The 20,576-nt window shown below is 39.2% G+C and overlaps 1 protein-coding gene across 1 annotated transcript in view; it reads left to right on the top strand.

Annotated features, from left to right (window-relative positions):
• Positions 1-13,713: 13,713 nt before the first annotated feature.
• Positions 13,714-20,576, top strand: part of LOC139462496 (RNA polymerase-associated protein CTR9 homolog) — a 36,928-nt gene continuing 30,065 nt past the window's right edge. The window contains exons 1-6 of the mRNA XM_071244253.1: positions 13,714-13,768; positions 14,831-14,929; positions 17,137-17,376; positions 17,934-18,023; positions 19,299-19,477; positions 20,376-20,571. Of these exons, the coding sequence (XP_071100354.1) occupies positions 13,724-13,768; positions 14,831-14,929; positions 17,137-17,376; positions 17,934-18,023; positions 19,299-19,477; positions 20,376-20,571 (849 nt within the window). The 5' untranslated portion in view covers positions 13,714-13,723. The remainder of the gene's footprint in view (positions 13,769-14,830; positions 14,930-17,136; positions 17,377-17,933; positions 18,024-19,298; positions 19,478-20,375; positions 20,572-20,576) is intronic.

Below are 20,576 nucleotides of genomic sequence, written 5' to 3'. Positions count from 1 at the left end.
AATATGGACAAACAATGTAGGGACACGTGAAGTTTGTGTGATAATGATTGCGAGTCTGGTAGGGCTAATCGAAATCCCACTTCTAATTTTAACCAGCATAACATCATCCCCATGCCTTAAACATAGTGCTATGTTATTTAATAACCTGTGATATCAATCGTTTTGTGGATGTGAGTGTTGAAATTGTTATTATTGTTTTGATGACAAATAAAATGTGTCGCATCATTGGTGAATGTGTATTGTTTCCTAAAGTATATCATTTCAGAATTGTCTGTGCACAGGAATTGATGCGCAAGCTGAATATATATATATATCATACATTCAACATTTTATCACACAATTTACATTACCTTATTACATTGAACATTATGTATTTTACATTCAACACAACTATCATTCATTCAGGTGTAGCCTAGTTGTCCCTTTAAGACAGTCGCGTCCGCTGGGCGTGCCAGTAACCTGTCGTCGTGGGTTCGAATCCACCATTTGACCCTGGTTATTATGTTTCTAGGTTTGTCACCAAAGGAGCTAGTTATATACATAATCGCACCACGTTTTATATCAGCTGTATCTGCAAGTAGCAATAAAACCTTAAGAAGAGCTTGCCAGTTACAAGTAGTGTGTTCAGTGTAAAAAATACTATTAACCAGCTTTAATAGCAGAGGTTATTGATGGTTACCAATGACGTCACAAAGGTTTACAAAGCATTGTGATACAATTTCATCGGAGCAATATCAACGTTAGAGGCCAGTGATGGATGATAAATGTATTTAACAAATGTATCAACCAAATGTTTAACCACAACCCAGTATGCCATGTTAAACAAAGGCTGTAATTTCTATGATGAATCACCGTGACAAAGAAGAACAAGAAGCACCTGTGTACAGTCACGTAACAACATTGTAAAAATATATACAGCATTGTACTCGTAGTGTGGATTAATTACGAAAGTATGTCATTATCCACTTAGGTACAAGTCTTATATCAATAAAATGATATCAATCAAATAGTTTCATGTTTTAGGAGAAGTCAAGAGTTTACGATTTTTGTTGATAATAATTTCAGCATTAAAATAGGTACATATTTTAGTTGAGGTGAATATGATAATTTAAGTCATCTCGCCATGTTGCGCAGATGCATGTATCATGTGTCGTAGTGTTATCAGGATGTACAGAGATCAGGGAGAGGTCATTGACGTCTGTGTATCCCTGTTTAATCATGTAGACATCATCAGCCCTGCTGGAACTCGCCCCAGCACGTGACTATCACGATTATCATACATCTCGGCCCAGTGTTTGAAGCTCACCTATGACAAGCAGTAAGCCTGATTGAGTGCGTTGTCAAGTACGCCATGTGTTTCGGTAATGCAGTTGCGTGATAGTATGAAGGGAGGGGGGGGGGGGGGGGAGAGGCAGGTTTAACATAAACATTTTATGCCTGTGTTTGCATTTACTATGTTAGGAAGGAAGGGGGGGGGGGATATAATTTAAGCCGTTTCAAGCAATTTTTCAGCCAAATCCCATAATCAAAATTGGGCTCAACACTAAGTCCCCACGCATGAATAGACCCCGGGCTGTCGGCGTAGCGATCAAACTCTTTATCTACTAGACTATTCCATCACATTTTTAAACATTAACTTACGAATTACGGAGTATGATACTACTAACATAGACCAAGGTCTACTATTTCTTAGGAATAGACGCCTAGATCTGTTAATGCCATATCCTGATAACTATCTTACAGTTTCCAGTTTGCAGTGAAGCTTGGAATAATACTTCAGTTATATCAGTTATATCATATATGATATATGTACTAACTTATTGTGAGTGTGAGTGAATTGTATTTTACGTCGCTTTTAGCAATATTCCAACAATATCACGGCTCATTGTAGTAAGTCTAGTAAGATGATACCCAGGTACTGTTGTTTGCGGATGATGTGATCCATTTGCCGGACACTGTTTCCGGTCTGCAAAAACGAATTACCGTGTTAGATGAGTATTGTAGGTAATGTATTTAGTAGTAAATTTGGATACATCTAAAGCAGTTGTCTTTAAACAGGGATGCACGGATTCTAAGCACAAAATGATATTTTCAGGGTAACCAAATGACCTTTGTATAAATACCTAGGAATAATATTTTCACGTAAATTATCCTGGTACAAGCGCTTTGACAGTTCTACAATGATCCAAATTTTGCTTGGTATCTTAAAATCGCTTTCAAAGTTGAAACCTCTCCGACATATGCCAGCCGCTTAATATTGTTTTGGTGTAAAACTTTCCACACTCAACCACATTATCCGTGGTGAACTTTGAAGGTTGTCTTTTGTCTTTGAGGTTATGGCTAGATCACAATATTTGTATGAACTGTAGCATGCCTCCCTATCTCGAGGCTTGTTTTCGTACCCTATTCAAGTATTTAAACCTATTTTGGGCGTATCACTATAAATAAGTTTTGTGTGGCTTTGGCAAGGTTAAGATGTGGCTCACATAGTCTAAAAATAGAAACGTGTTTGTGCCCAGAAACTAAAGAATATGTGAAATGTGTTCCTACGCATATGTTGAAGGTCATTACCATTTTATATCAAAATGTAGTGCATATGAACACCTACGGCAAGCGTATGCTCCCCAAAAGTATTATATACTTCCTAGTTTACATGAACTTAACATGTTAATGTCTGTGAACAACCCCAACACTATATAAAATCTAGGAATGTTTTTTTTTTCTATGTTAATAATATGAGAAAAAGAAATTAAAAACTGGCTGCAGCTATGTTGCAACGTGGTATTGGCCGATGGCCAACTTTTCGTGAATAAATGATGATGATGATCATAAGCCCTTTGATGGAACCCACACACGGTGCCAGGACGTCGATGGTTCTGTGTGGTTTTATGTAAGTGTGACGTCACACCTTTAGTTCAACGCACGATTCAGTTCTCACACTGAAACAATAGAGCTCCACACAGTGAAACCGACAACCCAAGCATAACTGGCTTCGGCCATCTTGTAATTATAGGCAATTTGAAGAGAAAAGTGTGTTTTTCTTACGAACGAGTTACCAATTTTCCACCTTGATTGGATTAGAAGCCAGTGTTTATCAAAGCCAAGATTACGATATAAATGCCTCGGTCGTATGAAGCCATGAACAATGGAGCGGCAAGGAAGGGCTATTCCCCGGACAGAAGCACTTCCTGCCATGCTAATGAGCCTCTTCCATCGGTGTGGTCACTGGAGCAGAAACTTCTCTCGCGTAATAAGGAGAGCCAGGCCAAGTAAGCTCGGGTGTTATCGACTGTTGCTTACAAAAAATGTTTCAACAACAACAAAAACACACGTTTATTTCCCTTCAAGCTATGACGTATTGAAGGTAGACCAAAAATATATGATGTGACACGAGGCACGAGACAGACCTGCGTCAAGTATAAGCTTCGCTGCAACATACTCATACATTTAATTCAATGTTTTAAGGATTTCTTTGTTCTAATTAGCTCTAGGTAATAACATTCCTTTTAGTATAACACAAGGTCTTGCAGAATACGTCTAGTGAATATATAACTTACGAAAGTTATGAACAAAAGGACATTTTAAATAGATAGTGGTTATCGTCAGCAAGGTCATTACAGTGACAACAAACTCTGTCTCCCCGTGGTATATTTTCCCACCCCCCATGGTAATCTATGATTAGTGGATCTTATTTTGATAATAGGAATACTAAGCCTGAAGGTTAGTGATAGAAGCTACCTTCCAAGCTGTATGTTATGTAAAAATAATCGGTAGAACACTGTCTTAGGAGAGTTGTCCATTAAACCTTTCCATGCATGATAAAACTGGTCAAAGATACGTTTCTTAATATCACGTTTTAATACATCTATATTTGGTACATTGCTGGGACCATGTATAACTTTAGACTGATAATTCCAATAAGCTTGAACATTTCGAGCTAGCTATGGTTTAAGTTGCTAGTCCGAGCTCTTAGAAAAATGAGTATTCAAATATATTTTAAATACATCAGAGATAACGATGCTCTAACTAACTTGCAGTCGGGATTTATGCCTGGTGACTCTAGAGCAAATCAGTCAACTTACTCACATATAAAACTATGGTGACCTTGTTTTTATCGTTTCTTCTTACTGTTCAACTTACCAATATTTATCACTTACATTTTCCCCAGCAAATCCTTGTGTTTTACTGTCCCTGCTGTGCAAATATTACCTTGTATATCATCACTGTTATTTCCAAATGTATTTTTGAAGACGTCTTCACACTTTCACTTCCAACCATCGATTGTCTGTCAGTATATAATACTTGGCTTGAAATGAACTTCGACGATGGGGGTTGATATTGTACATTACAGGCAGTCGGTGGGCATATTTGCAACAGCCATGTACTCAAAGAACATAATTGTTTACAATTTTATTATGCGGGTATACAGTGACAACAAACTCTGTCTTCCCGTGGTATATTTTCCCATCGACCCTTTTCTATTGGTAATCTTTGATTAGTGGATCTTATTTTGATAATAGGGATACTAAGCCTGAAGGTTAGTGATAGCAGCTACCTTCCAAGCTGTATGTTATGTAAAAATAATCGGTAGAACACTGTCTTAGGGGAGCTGTCCATTGTCCATGCATGGCTAATCTGGTCAAAGATACGATGTTTAATAACAGGTGTTAATGCATCTACATTTGGGACATTGTTGGGTCCATATATAACGATGTTCTCACTAACTTACACTCGGGATTTATGCCTGGTGACTACCGCAAATCAGTCAACTTACTTATATATAATACTATCGCTAACGCTTTAGATAAGGACAAGGATCTTTGGGCCGTATTCTGTGACATTAGTAAAGCTGTTGATAAAGTTTGGCAGGTTCTGTTATTAAACTACAAAACATATAGAGAATCTCACCCGAGTGTCTTTTGATATCAAATATATCAACACGAGTTGATAAAAGTGGGAAAATTCCGAGGCTTGCCGAGGATTTTTGCCACTTTTATCAACGAGTGTTGATATATTTGTTATCAAAAGACACGAGGGTGAGATTTTATTTATCATCCAACATCATTCTTTCAACTTTTTCAATTTGTAGACAGTAATTAGCAGTGTCTTCAGTGTAAAAAGTACTGCTAACAGCTTCAGTAGCAGAGCCATTAGTGATGTCATTTGATTGTGACGTCATGGTAACCAGTGACGTCACAATGGTATGCAAAGCATTGTGATGTAATTTCATTGCAGCGATATCTACAGTGTAGATATCGCTTGATCTCATCCAAGCGATATCTCCTGTGTGAGCCAGTTTTGGACGATAAATGGAATTAACAGTTAACAGTCTCAAATGGTTAAACTCATATCTTTTAAATAGAATACAACATGTTGTTGTACAGGTTTCCAAATCTGATACTAAGCAACTTCTTTGAGTGGCATTTAGAAGTTGGAATGGTAACTAAGACAAAATTGTTATGGATGACTTCTTTATTGCAATTGGGCGACGTTTCGGTGTAGAATCTAACACCGTTGTCAAGCAAATGATCACCACGGTGTTAGAATCTACACCGAAACGTCGCCCAATTGTAATAAAGAAGTTGCTCATCCATAACAATTTTGTCTTAGTTGATACTAAGCAGTTTAAACCCGTGGGCCTCAGGGGTCTGTCACGTGGCCGCCATTGTTCATTGGATATATGAACGACATTGTTGAAGGCACCAAAAGTAAAATCCGTCTGTTTGCAGACGAGACTTCATTTTGTGTAACAGTAGATAATAAAAAAGAAGCGCTGATTTAAAAGGAATTTCTAATTGGGCCGATTCTGTTTTCACGTAAATCCACTCCTAGTCCAGAACCTTTTTTGAGACTAAAAGGCGCTACTATATCTGAATACTCTTCCCAAACATTTAGGCTTGACTTCACAAGAAGATGTATCATGACACACTCACATAGATTCGATAATAAACTCTCGAGTTAATTTACAAATAATATATTCCTCCAAACTTTGAATATTGTGCTCATATTTGGGATAATTGCACTATTGAGCAAGTGAAATGCTTGAGAAATTGCACCTGGACGCATTAAGGACCTGTCTGTGGAGCAGTCCGGGATACAAATCATGATAAGTTATATAATGGAACCGGGGCGGTCGGGTAGCCTAGTGGTTAAAGCGTTCGCTCGTCACGCCGAAGACACGGGTTCGATTCCCGACATGGGTACAATGTGTAAAGCCCATTTATGGTGTCCCCCGCCGTGATATTGCTGGAATATTGCTAAAAGCGGCGTAAAACCATATTCACTCACTATATAATGGAACCGAATTTAAATCACTGTATGAGAGAAGAAAGGTTTCTAAATTAACAATGTGTTATAAAATTATGCATAACTTGACACCAAATTACTGAAGAGAACTTATTCCTGAAGCCGTTTCAGAAGCATCTTCCTATAATCGAGGTAACTTATCAACTGCAAGTAGACATGTTATGCTAAGACCTTTCTTTCTGATAACTTTTTACCGAATGAAACTAGAATTGATCAACGCTTTCAGGCTTCAAGAAACTACTAATTCAAAATTTTTATGGAATAATAATTATGGAACACGTTTTTGTCAAGTCATGATCATACATGGTCGCCTCGGGTGTAGCAGCTTAAATTGGAACAAGTTCACTCGACATCTATTGCCTCACTCTAACTGTCTCTGTGGCCATCAGTGTGAAGATCCTGTCCACTACTTTTTGTTTGTCCTTTATATGACAATATCAGACAAAACATGTATCATTATCTGAATTAATATAATCTTAACTCGGTTTTGTATAGCAGCCCACATAAATCTAAAGAAACTGACACAAAAATTCTTCAATCTGTGCATAATTATATCTTGTTTGCAGACACATTTAAACTACCATAATTTGATTTCTTACTATTTCTTTCCAGCACACAGACTATAGAATAATAATAATAATTGATTTGTAAAGCGCCTAATATCCATCGACAGTTGCTCGCTGGCGCTGTGACAAGGTTAAAAAGTAATATCTATGTACATATGCCAACAATAAGGAGATCTATCGAAAAGGTGAGGTGAAGAAGTGGTTTTTGAGGAGAGACTTAAATGTTTCCTTAGAAGCAGAGTTTCTCAGATTCAAAGGCAAAGCGTTCCATAACTGTGGACTGCAAAAGGAGAAGGCACGGTCAGACGTAGCAGAAGTAGACAGAGGCTGATACAGTAAAGTTCCTTGACTCTATGGCATGAAGCAAGCTAACACTGTTATCCTGAGAGGCATTCAAATAAGCCCCCGTTCCGGAAAATATAATCATATAATCTGAATGTATATTTGTTTTTAATATGTTTTGCCAGCGCCCACAGCACTAAACGTTATCGAAGTCCTCAGAAAAATCTATAAATGTACAATATTTCCTTTTTGTGTGCTCTGATCATGTTTTCAATGAGCGAGTGCAATACGAACGTGTTATGTACAGCAGAGTATCTGTCGAAATCCTCTTTGTGATTTCGATAACAAATTGTTATTTTATAAATAATTTGTCATTCTTTCGCTTAAAATAGAAGTAAACAATTTACCAAAGCAGCTAAAAAGAGTCATGGGTTGGTTAGCGTTCGGGTCTTGACGGTCACCTTTTATGTAAATAGGTTTGATCAGTCCGAGGAGCCATACTTTTGGTAACATACTCGTATCAAATATAATATTCAAACACTTATGATACACTAGGATAAAGAGATAAATAGATCAATAGTATATTTCAAATATTCATAAAAAAACATCTATTCCCGGCGACTTATATTGCTTGTCTTCAAAACAGCCTTCCTTATTTCTTGCGGCTACGGGTGGCCCAGTCGTCTAAGGTTCCGCGATTCGCTGTTCAGAGTTGCGTCCCTTGGGCACGCCAAAAACCTATGCATGTGGGTTCGAATCCCGGTTCGCCCCGATTACGTTTCCAGGTTCGTCAGCACCATACTCGTGCTCGTGGGTTTCACCGAAGTGGTAAACGTCTGAGACCTGCATCACTTCGGGCTTTCCCTTCACGTTAAGCTGTCACGCCGCGATATAACTGGAATACTGTTAAAAGCGGCGCTAAAACCCAACACACTCATTCACACACGCTTTTTCTGCAGTCGTTATCTGCTGGTTAAGGATATGGTCATCGTTTTCGTCAATTTGCAATTATATATTACAGGGAACGTTTTAATATTTTTGAACAAAATACAGAATGCGTAAATATCAACTTGTTCTGGTTTCGTGTTTTTTTTTTGTGAAACTTATTCACAACAGTCTTAGGGGACTTCAGTCATAGGCACATCTTTTAGGGTTTTCTGCATATTGCAACAATACCGTTTTTATAACTTTCTATTTTTCTTCGGTGAGCATTTATCATACATTCTTCTTGCCAAATGATTGTTCTTTCTAGCCGTTTTACAATTTCTTCCAAACCATGGTTTATCTCCAGTTTTAGGTCTATTATTACAAGGTCTGTTAACATTATGTGTTATTTGTAACGATGGTGAACGGAACACCTCTCATGATCTTATCACAATATTATTTTTAAATGTTGTATCATAATCACACCTATGGTTCAGTTCATCGAAAATAGTGCTCACTTGAGTCACATCAATATTATTTATAAATCTAATTTCTTCTCGGTGTTCCGTTTTCTTTTATTAGACCTGGGTCGGTCGGGTAGCCTAGTGGTCAAAGCGTTTGCTCGTCACGCTGAAGACCCAGGTTCGATTCCCGACATGGGTACAATGTGTGATGCCCATTTCTGGTGTCCCCCGCCGTGATATTGCTGGAATATTGCTAACAGCGGCGTAAATCCATATTCACTCACCTTTACTAGGCTTCCGACCAGGCATATCCTCAGTGACGGCTACGTTAAAACATGTGGAGTGAGTGAGTGAGTATACATATTCTGTACCATGTTCATTATTCAGCATTATTATGTTAGAATAGGACTTTTACCATCTCTCTGTTGACACCATCTCGTTCTTATTTCTTAACTTTTCCCCTTTCTTTTATAGTTTTTTGGGCCAGACGTTTTTCATTATTCCTACTATTTATTATTATATAAAACCCGCTGGCCCCGACTGCGACATAGCCAGAGGCTGAAGCGGTCGTAAAACTCCAAAATACAGTACAGTACATTATTCAGCCTTGCTTGACAACGGTATTAGGATCTATACCGAAACATCGCCTTTACAGTTAATAAAGAAGTTGTTGAATGACAGATAAACCTGATCTAGGTCTACAATAGGAGACATTAAAATTTTTTTTTGTTATGGTCAAAGGGAGACAATTCAATCGATTTTATTCCATAGGGTAAAGTTTATGGTCAAAGGGAAGTAATTCGGGTTGGTACCGTACCACTGTCCAGCTGAAGGCGCTAAATTTGCGTCGCTTACAAAAAGTGGAACCAGTTTACTTGGTAATTTAAAACGGAGTTTACGCCCTTTTACAAGCTACCTTCGGGGGTCTACATGCAAACTTCAGACAATGGGTCGTACTTTATAAAAGGGAAGTAACCATGTTAAGAAAGTAATCCTTGACTGGTATCCGTGTCCTTGTAGTAAGGGAGATAACCAGTAATTTCTAAGCTCGTTCTCAGTGCGTGAACGTGCTATCGCTGTGAGGAGCTTGAATTTCTCTATAGAATTCGGAATAGTCCACACGATGTGGGGAGTTTACACACTGTATGGAGCTCAAGCTCCTCACAGCGATAGTACGTTCCCGGAGCTCTCTATACTATCCGAGAGTGTAACGAAGGTGTCACGCGCTGGGAAGGAGCTTGCTCATACAAGGGACCTTACTCTTATTTACTATTGGCATGTCATGACACGATTATCTCCCTTAGACCATTCACTGCAATGATCGCGCGGTACGGCTAAAAATTGCCGCCTACACAACACACCACGCTGGCGGGTTTCTTTCAACAACGTTTTTGTAAACGTCTCATGTTTATTTCTATCTTGGTTCATCGTTCCTTACTTATGTACGTCTCTTGGGATCACCGACGACATTATATGTCACACAAACAGACCTACCGGTAATTTCCTAAGCGTCTGATGCCTTCTTTCAAATATGATCAATCTTTCAGAATATCATATTCTGGCACAGTGAATATCATATGGTTAACGATTTACCCCAAAGCATTTTGGCATGAACCTATAAGATCCGAACTTTGACGTCACAATTTATTTTAATAATGAGGTTTCTGAAAGCAAAATATGAATCAAAATATCTTGAATATTCTTGAAATAAGCCATTTGAACGAACCACGCACTGCTGTTTATTTTCAATATTGGTATCTGCAAGGTATGTTTTGGCTACCCTCTCGGTCTCGTATATATTTATTTAGGGCGGTCGGGTAGCCTAGTGGTTAAAGCGTTAGCTCGTCACGCCGAAGACCCGGGTTCGATTCCCGACATGGGTACAATGTGTGAAGCCCATTTCTGGTGTCCCCCATCGTGATATTGCTGGAATATTGCTAAAAGCGGCGTAAAACCTCACTCACTCACTCGTATATATTTATGTGAAGTATTAAATGACAAAATATACGAACGAATAGATAGAATCACTGTACATGTTACCAAATCTGCTCACTGTTAGTGAACCAGGCGTTTAGGTTGATGAAGGGAATCCTGAACAGGCCGTGTTGGTTGGAGTCATGCTGTTAGTGGCACAAAGTCACTTTAACTGTCTTGACGTTGAGAGAATTACCGAACATAGAAGTCAGGGGGGTTTCAAAAGTGGTAGAAACTTACGTCTACTTTACGCCACAGGCCCGTCTGTTTCATTGCAATTGCGCAGGTTTTCATGCCATGAACTTTCTCAAACATCAACACAGCTCCCCGTCATTTTTGAGCACTTTAAGAATGCATACTGTCATATATACATATGTATACGACCGTGGTATAATTCAGGATTTACAAAGATAATATTCTTTCGGCGGGAGGGGAATTTGCAGGCGGTTTGAGATGACTATAAGTAAAACTATAAGTAAGGACGTCCTAATGCATTTATGTGTTTGTTTTTAACTCTATCACTAGTAATAAACGCAAGTCCACCAGATTTAGCTTTTGTAGACTGTTTCCTATTATTATGATACATACTATATCCAGTACTTCTACCAAGTCGACACTGTCAAGTTTTGTTTCTCAAACACCAATAAATATGGTAACTATTGATCATTGATACAAATTCTGGGTAATTCAGTTTGGGTAAAAGGCCACCGCCATTAATGGCACAGTATTTCAGGGTGTAGGTTATGTCCACACTATATGATTGTGTGTATTTCCAGACGGTCGACGTCCTGGCGCTACTAAATCAAGGATAATAATATGTGCGAATGTTGGATTTGAATATACCAATAAGTGGTCGTGAAAAACACGTGTACAGTTATGGTGACGAATACCTTGGAAAATACTCAAACTGAGTGTAGGATCCAAACCCATGGCTCGAGGGCTAAGGCTACTAAGGGGTGCAACTCTTAGCTGAGATGCTGAGACAAACAAATGTGGACGGTTTACGCGATAGACGGATTTTATAATTGTCAAAATATTTCTTTTGGTGGCGGGGATTCCAGGTCACTTTAGATCCTAGGTACCTCATTCGTAGCGTAAGAGCCCACCAGAGTAGGGATTGGGTGATCAGGCTAAGTGACTTGACAATTTGCCTGCAATCGGGTACCATGGCGTGTGCGTGAATTGATGCTCTTTAGATTGCGATGGTCCGAAATGTCCGGGAGCGTCCGGTAGAATGAATTCAATCGTTAGATCGATTACGTGGCCAAAGCCGTCTTGATACAGCTGACTGTGGAGTTTATCAAATTGCACTCTTTCCTTTTGACATAGTGTGATGGGTAGTGGGTGACGCCAGTTTCATAAGTCGACCTCAATCTACGACGGTCGAAGGCGTATACAGGTCGACATTCGTGGTCCCTGTATGATTGCTCTGTGAAACGAGGCCCTGGGGTCTCACAGCGCTGAGACTATTGTTAGTCTTTGCAAAAATATGACGGTAACGATGGTCTCAGCGCTAAATATAAGGTCGCCTTGTGCAACATTCGTGACCTACTCGTGTTATTCCGGGACAAGCCGAATTGCAGGTTACAGAAAGGGGCGAGTGATGACGAATGCTTGTGCAAGTGGCACCAGGTTATGATCATGTCCGAAAATATTACACGCCGGGGTCCTTGTGTAGGAAATATAGTCCACATTGTAACGACTTCGTTTCCAAACAGCAAATTACTAATTGGCGAAACGGCTGAAACAACACGGTGTTCAGAGCTTCATGACATGATGCTTCATAGATGAATTAGTATTGACCTGAATCTATATTAGTACGCGTATATTATTGCCTTAGGGTTGATACAGCACGCATTTCACTCTGGTCAGAAATTCAGGACCCATTTGAACAAAGCGGTCTCAGCACAGAGTATTGTAGCATCACACAGACATTGTATGCTTGTTTTTAAGAGAAAGATGTCTTTTAAAAGTGAAGGATATGTTTTTCAGTTGTTCATGGGATTAGAGAGAAAACTACTAATATGTTTTGAGCTTCCGAAAACCCATAACACGGGCATAATTATCGTGGGTTTGAGTCCCAGTTCGTTACTGGCGATGTTTCGGGGTCGCCAGCGCCATATTCGTGTTCGTGGGTTTCACCGAAGTGGTTAAAATTTAATAGCTGCATAGATTGGGGGATTGTCTGGTTCAGACTCGATTATTTACAGACCGCGTCATATAGCTGGAATATTGCTGTTTAAACAACAAACAAACATAACCTGGGGGCTTTCCTCCCATATAAAGATGACACGCGTTAAAAGCACTCGCTCACAACAATAGTTCAAGAGCTAAGATCGCATTGCAAAATAGGTCCAGTTAAACATGGAGTTATATTCATACACACGTTTCACGTTTGGCAGATTATAGGGACGGTTGTCCAAGCGGTCTAAGACGCCAAGCATAACTCGCAGTGCAATTTTTTCCCCTAAAATTACCTGTACAGGATCCTCTGGTCATGTATTTTCTCCTTGATCTGTCAGGACTATACTTGAGTGATTCATCAAACGTATGTGACCTGCAACATTTTCAACTTTGCTCCCTCTTTGAAGTTGACCAGCAACAACGGTTTTACAGACGTTGGTTTTAGGTAACAAATACCTACTAATTTCATTTATAGTGTTTATGTTTATGTAACTTGATAAAACGCCTTTGGCAAGCTTACAAACAAGTTGCATGGCCTAATTTACACCACGAATGATTGTCATATAACAATGAATATCAGGTTTGTTTTAATACAGAAAGTCGTATATTGTATTCAACAGAAAGAAAACTCGAGTGTCTCTCTCATATGAACGCCCTTAATTGTTCGTAAATGCTTCCACTATTTTGGCAATTCTTATCGTGACATTATGTTTGTTGCCACTGCTTAATTCAATTCCACTGTCGGAAGCGAATTGTTCATGCTAAGGGACATTAGTCTACATTTCTACTGTATTCCCATTGTCTCCCTTTAACCTCTCGCGATTTTAGGGAGGTCTCATTATTATATTTTACTGTTATCAACATTATGTTCTTTGGGGATACACTAGTCACCCTAGTGCTGTTTTTTAATTATAGTTTACGTTATTGGCGATGTAAAATTGATATTGTGATACATATACTTTGAAATGAAAGTGTTAAACTTTTGTTGATTGTTTAGTTAACCAACTGGTCACCAAAAGGAAGATGGCGTCCGGGTCGATCGAGATCCCCTTGCGGGATACGGATGAGGTTAGTGTAACGTTACCATCGTTAATTTCGTACATATAAGTTAACTAGTAACTTCATGAGTTCTTGATAATTCATATTCTTGATTTTCTGAGAAGAAACCCCAGATAACTGATCTTTTGGGGTCACATGCATGTTAGCATGTGCGTGAAATTTCGTTAGTCAACATGTGCAGCGTTGGCAGTATGAGGCTATTTGTTTTTGTTTTGAAATGTTTTTTAAAGTTGATGTTACATGACCGTCATTGTCTAGAGCGTTCCTTTCATGAAACCTAGTATAATAGTTGTTGCAAAATGTGAAATTGCGACTGACTTTGTGTCTGTTTCGTCCATATTGTAAACATTGGTTCCCGGTTTGTAATGCACCCTGCCAGCTCCCTACATACATCTCATCAACCAGATACTTTATCTGGGATTTAAGAGGTGTAAAATTAGATTTCTGTTTGATACTTGTTTTCTATATGTTCTATGGCCTGTGTTGTTTGCATAATTTGAATGATAGAAACATATTGTCTTGATACCAAATGTTTGATCAGATGAAATATTAGCTTTTTCATTGCACCTGTGTACCTGTTTGGTGCAACTCGTTTGGCATGCAGTTTCAAATGTCTGCCAACATGGTCACATCCAGTTTTATTCTTATAATCATGGTATGATTTGAAGCTCAACATGCTCAATATATCACAGTAATTACACAAAGGCCATGAAGTTAATTACACTCGTTTTTCAGATGAGTGAAAAAGTGTTGACAGACTGTTTCTTCCTTGTTATTACTGTTCTGTGTCCATCACAGTATGTAACAGGGAAGCCCTAATGATCCCAATTAGCTGATTATTTGAATGCTGGTGGCTTTTCTGCTTAATTTTGTCCCAATTTAGGTAGGGTTATTTTTTCCTTTAGAACATGTAGAAAGGAAAATATATGCTTTTGGTACCATGACCGTGTATCATGTGTATAGCAATCTACATGTCCTTAAATATCATGTATCTCTATCGAAGGCCACATATTGTTTGGATGTATCGTTTCACCCATTTTTCTAATTATGATAATGTTTCCATTATTTCAGGTGATCGAGTTGGACTTGGATCAACTACCAGAAGGAGATGAGGTTCTCAGTATTCTCCGCCAGGAAATGGCGCCACTTCATCTCTGGGTTACATTGGCTGTAAGTAAATCAGTTTCATTCAGGACTGACAGAATCATTTCTTTGGAATAAGGTGAATATCACGGCGTCCACACCATGACGAAATCATCATGATCATAGACAGATGCTTACTAGCATGATTTGGCTCATTGTAATCATGGTAATTTGACTTTTTCATATTTGCAGATGGTTATTTGCCAGGCAACAAGTCAACATAATTTTGTGAGAAATATTAAATGATAAATTGTAAATGGCTTTTTGAAAGAAAGTATATACACATATTTTGGTCATCATAGTCATATGAGTTATGAGACTTTTAGCAATCTAGAACATAGGTCTGTTCTGTTAATATAACTAATCATAGTAATAGATACAGTATCCTGTATTTACATCCTAACAATGCAGGCTCTCTGACGTTGTTGATACGTATCATCGATCACAATCGATCACCTGTTCTCTCGACCCATGTCCAACATTTTTACTTAAGAACTGCCAAAGCCTCCTCATACCAATCATCACGGCTATCATAAACCAATCACTGTCTCAGTGTGAGGTTCCCTCTTCTCTAAAGGAAGCATTGATAACTCCACTCCTCAAGAAGAAAACTTTAGATCAAGATGTTCTAAAAAACTATCGCCCAGTTTCAAACCTGCCATTTATTTCAAAGGTGATCGAACGTGCGGTAGCATCACGTGTTCATGACCATATGCATGCAAATAACCTAGGTGAAATTATGCAGTCAGCCTACAAGACTGGTCACAGCACGGAAACAGCCTTGTTGCGTGTGCAGAATGACCTTCTTCATGCTGTCGATTCTCAGGGAGCTGCAGTTCTTGTGCTTCTGGACCAATCAGCGGCTTTCGACACCATTGATCATTCCATTCTACTGACAACACTTGAATCACGAGTTGGCATTACTGGAAATGCCTTATCTTGGATTGCTTCATATCTCTCAGGACGCTATCAATCAGTTATCATTAATGGAGTAAGATCAAAGAAGTATGAACTAAAGTTTGGAGTGCCTCAAGGCTCTGTCCTTGGCCCAATACTTTTCACCATCTACACCCTACCAGTAGGAGATATAGCAAGATCTCACAATCTAAACTTCCATCTGTTTGCTGATGATACACAATTGTATCTGGGATTCAGACCGTGGACTACATCATCAATAAGCACTACCTTTAAAGCAATCTCAAGCTGCATAGATGACATCAGATGCTGGATGAGAAGCAACTTTCTCAAATTAATGATGACAAAACTGAGCTCTTGATCATCAGCTCTAAACAGATGCAGTCCCAAGTACGATTTCCTGGTTTGAAAATTGGGGACTGTACGGTTGAGCAAAACTCTTGTGCCCGAAATCTAGGCGTGATCATTGACTCAACACACAGTCTGGATAACCATGTAAGCAGTATTTGCAAGACAGCTTACTTTCACATCAGGAACATCAGACAGATAGCAAGATACGTAGACACAGCATCAGTCAAGTGCCTAGTCCATGCATTTGTAACATCAAGACTTGACTATTGTAATAGTCTTCTGTATGGTATCCAGCAGCAGCATCTGGATAGACTACAGCGTGTGCAAAACACTGCTGCCAGACTCATCACACAGAAGTCAATGTGTGAACACATTACACCCGTCCTGTAAGAGCTGCACTGGCTACCTGTGAGACTCAGGATCGTGTTCAAGCTGATCATGTTTGTCTACAAATCGATCCATAGGCTATCCCCAGTATACCTCCAGGAACTCACTGCCCTTTACCAACCTGGCCGAACACTGAGATCTGCAAACAAACTACAGCTTGCTGTTCCACCAACCAGCAGAACAACATATGGCGACAGAACCTTCCGAAAAGCAGGTGCAACTCTATGGAATGCACTGCCCATTGATGTCAGGGGATCTGAAGATGTCAACACCTTTAGATCAAAACTCAAGAGTCAAGACCATCCTCTTCAAAAGAGCATACGACTGAGCGCTCTTGAACAGGCAGTATGTCTGGATAAGTAGCGCTATATAAATGCGTAATTTAATTAATTGCATGAATTGATGCTCATGATATCAATCACTGCCTCATTGTCTGTTCGAGACTCGATTATTTACAGACCGCTGTCATATAGCTGGAATCTTGCTGAGTGCAGCGTTAGACAACAAACAAACAAAAACATCCTAATGGGTGTATGATCATTTCTTTTTACTATGTTCAAACAGGAAGCATTCTTTTTCAGCTTGAATACTACAAACAGACATATGTTGAGGATTTTGTCAAGATTTTGGAGGCTTCACGTACTGATGCTAGCCTGGACTATCAGAACTTTGAGCGTGATCAGATGCGAGCACTCGACACCCTTGCTGCATATTATGTACAAATGGCTCATAAAGAGAAAAACAAAGATGACAAGAGAGAATTGTTCACCAAAGCCACTCTGCTGTACACAACAGCTGATAAAATCATTATGTACGACCAGGTATGTTGATTCATTCCAAGGACAGTCATGTTTTGTTGATGTCATCATGTTATCTGGTTTTTATTAACATGTTTATATTTTTTTAAATACTATAATAATTATAATAGAGGAAGGGCATTAAGTACAAAGTCTTCTGAAAGTTCTATCAATGTATCTGAATTTAGAGTTATTATTTAAGCCAGTTGATGCATTTTTGATAATTCTTAGCCTTTTGAATGGAAGAAGTCATGTACTTTAAATATCTTTATATTTATTTTTTGTCACATATTCTTGATCGGAGTCTGGGGGGAAATTTGATCCTTAGTAACCTTTGCTGGTTGTAAGAAGTGACTTGATGGAACAGATTTCAGAGTTGGTGACTTGGTTAATGGCTTGTCATTGTATTCTGGCATGGTTTGTGCTCGTTTTTTCAGTCACTGGATTGTCTGTCCAAACTTGACTATTTACAGGCCGCCATCATAGTGCCTGAATATGGTGCACTATAGTGGTGTTAACAACGAAAAAATAATCTGAGATTTAATGGTACCTTTGTCATGCAATTTGATTTTTTCTTCTAGAACCACTTGCTGGGCCGAGCCTACTTCTGTCTGTTGGAGGGGGACAAGATGGACCAGGCTGATGCACAGTTCAACTTTGTGCTGAACCAGGTACACATCTTAAGCAAGCACTTCTGCAATGATATGCTATGATAGTCCTTCAGGGGTATTTCCAATAGAAGTCTGTATGTCAAAACAAAGTCAACAGATTCCAGAATAAAGAGGTTAGAAATATTTTGATACCAGTAACCAATGGTAACTCATTGATAAAGGGCAGAACAGGTCCCCTGACTACAGTGACACTGGAACGTTACAATGAGTTACCTGGTTGTTTTGTGTAATCATGCCCAGATGGTTTCCACACTGTGATAACCTATAGCTGCAGCTGGAATGTTGCTGACTGAGGCATAAATAATGACAATAGGATAGGTATGAAAATAGATCACAGTAGCGTATGTGCACAGCATGCAGATAGTCTACCTCAATCACTATGTTCCTCCATCACCTTTGAATACATGTCTGCTCTGCATGTGGTAAGGGATGGTCGGGTAGCCTAGTGGTTTAACGCCTTCGCTCATCACGACGAAGACCTGGGTTCGATTCCCGACATGGGTATAATGTGTGAAGCCCATTTCTGGTTTCCCTTGCCGTGATATTGCTGGAATATTGCTTAAAGCAGCTTAAAACCACACACACACACACCCCTGCACTGAAAGTTTGACGAGATGAAATATGGGATTATTGAACAATCTTGTTGAAAACAGATCTTAGTGCTCGCTACAGCTACACAAAGATCAGAGGACATCCCATAACAGGTCATGCCAGAAAAACCTTTTGCAAAGTTTGACTGACCAATGAGATGACTAAGAAGTTGACCTTAAGCAACCAGAAGACAACTTTCTCAAGTTTTAAGGCACTAATTCCAAACTGGCGACTTCCATTCGAGACTACTCACTGAAAAATATTTTTGACAAAGTTCTGGATTCAAAATTTGAAAAGTGAACAAAAGAAAATTCTTAAATGTCCAACAGATTGCTGATTTTGTATGGCATTTCTCCCTATGGGCTATGGAAAGTCTCTTTCATTTGAAATGTTTATTCAAATTGTTGTAGACAATGATTTTGGCAGTACAGTCGTACAGCCTGTAACTGTCGTTATGAGTACCCCATGTTCACCTTTTCGCGTTGATTAAAAGACACATTTTCAGCTGTCACTTTTCCGATCTGGTAAGCGACCCTCTGATTGGTGGGATGAAAGGTCGTCCTCAGATCTTTGTTTGGTGGTAGCGAGCACTAAGATCTGATTTAGTGGTAGCGAGCACTAAGATCTGATTTAATGAGATTGGTTTATTATTGAACTATTTTCTGAGTTGTATCTAATTTTCAGTCAAGTAACAATATCCCCTCACTGCTGGGCAAAGCCTGCATTGCCTTCAACAAGAAAGACTATCGAGGTTCCCTGGCATATTACAAGAAAGCCCTGAGAACAAACCCCAACTGCCCTGCCTCAGTCAGACTAGGCATGGGGCACTGCTTCGTCAAACTTACCAGGCTGGAAAAAGCAAGGTTTGTATTTAGTATTGTGTAGGAGATTAGTGTGGTCAGCGTTGTTAATGATGTCACTCATATTATGATCTCAGGAACATTTTCTAATTTGAAACCCCTGGCTAATACTGTCGGTTCCAAATGAAATTCCTTGGCATTCAATACTCAATAGCACCAATCAGATCTGAAATCTTATTATGTTTATTTACAAACTGACAAATTGATTTTTGGTTTATGTATGATACTGATTTATGTGCATAAAAATACTTCTTGGCTTTGTGTGTTTGCCATACTTGTTGTCAGAGCTGACTGACTAAAAGCATTTGATGGTCAGGCTCTATGATTTGACTCATTACATGTTATCATGCTCTGCAGTTTGTCTGTTATTTACTCAATAATTTACCCGATACAGCTGGAATATTCATGATGTTGCTGAGTTAACAACCCTCACTGACCACAGTTATTTTTAGAGCCTATTATCATGATTATTGCCATTAATTATATTCATGTGTTTCATTTCAAATCCTAACTGCCTCCGTGGGCTAGTGGTAGAGCATCCGCCAGGAGAGCGGAAGGTTGGGCGTTCAATCCCCGGCCGCGTCATACCAAAAGATGATGGTATTTGTTGTTACCCTGCTTTGCGCTTGGCATTAAGGGGTTAAAACAAGGACTGGTCAGCTCGGGAGTCGGTATACTGTGTCTAAGTGGGGTATAAACTGCGGCTTGGTATCTCAGTGGGCTGGCACTCTAAAATCGGCATTAGTCTGGATTAGTTCAAGCAGCAACACACACACACACACGTGAATGCATGTTGCTATATAAGTGCATTAATCTTGAACGCTATGTTAAACCCCATTTTGCCTCACCTCATTACAAATCCGAAGTTGTATTTTGATATGTTTTTGTCTCTCTGTTGTAGGATGGCTTTTGAACGGGCCTTGATGCTTGACGCCAACTGTGTGGGTGCGTTGGTTGGCCTGGCTATCCTGGAACTGAATGCCAAAACCCAGGATTCAATCAAGAATGGTGTACAGCTGCTCTCAAAGGCCTACACCATTGATTCCACTAACCCCATGGTCCTCAACCATCTTGCTAACCATTTCTTCTACAAGAAGGTACA

Source organism: Haliotis cracherodii, unplaced genomic scaffold, assembly GCF_022045235.1.
Source record: "Haliotis cracherodii isolate W230 unplaced genomic scaffold, xgHalCrac1.p SCAF_15, whole genome shotgun sequence".
NCBI classification, from domain to species: domain Eukaryota; kingdom Metazoa; phylum Mollusca; class Gastropoda; order Lepetellida; family Haliotidae; genus Haliotis; species Haliotis cracherodii.
This window is presented reverse-complemented; position numbering and strand designations above follow the sequence as displayed.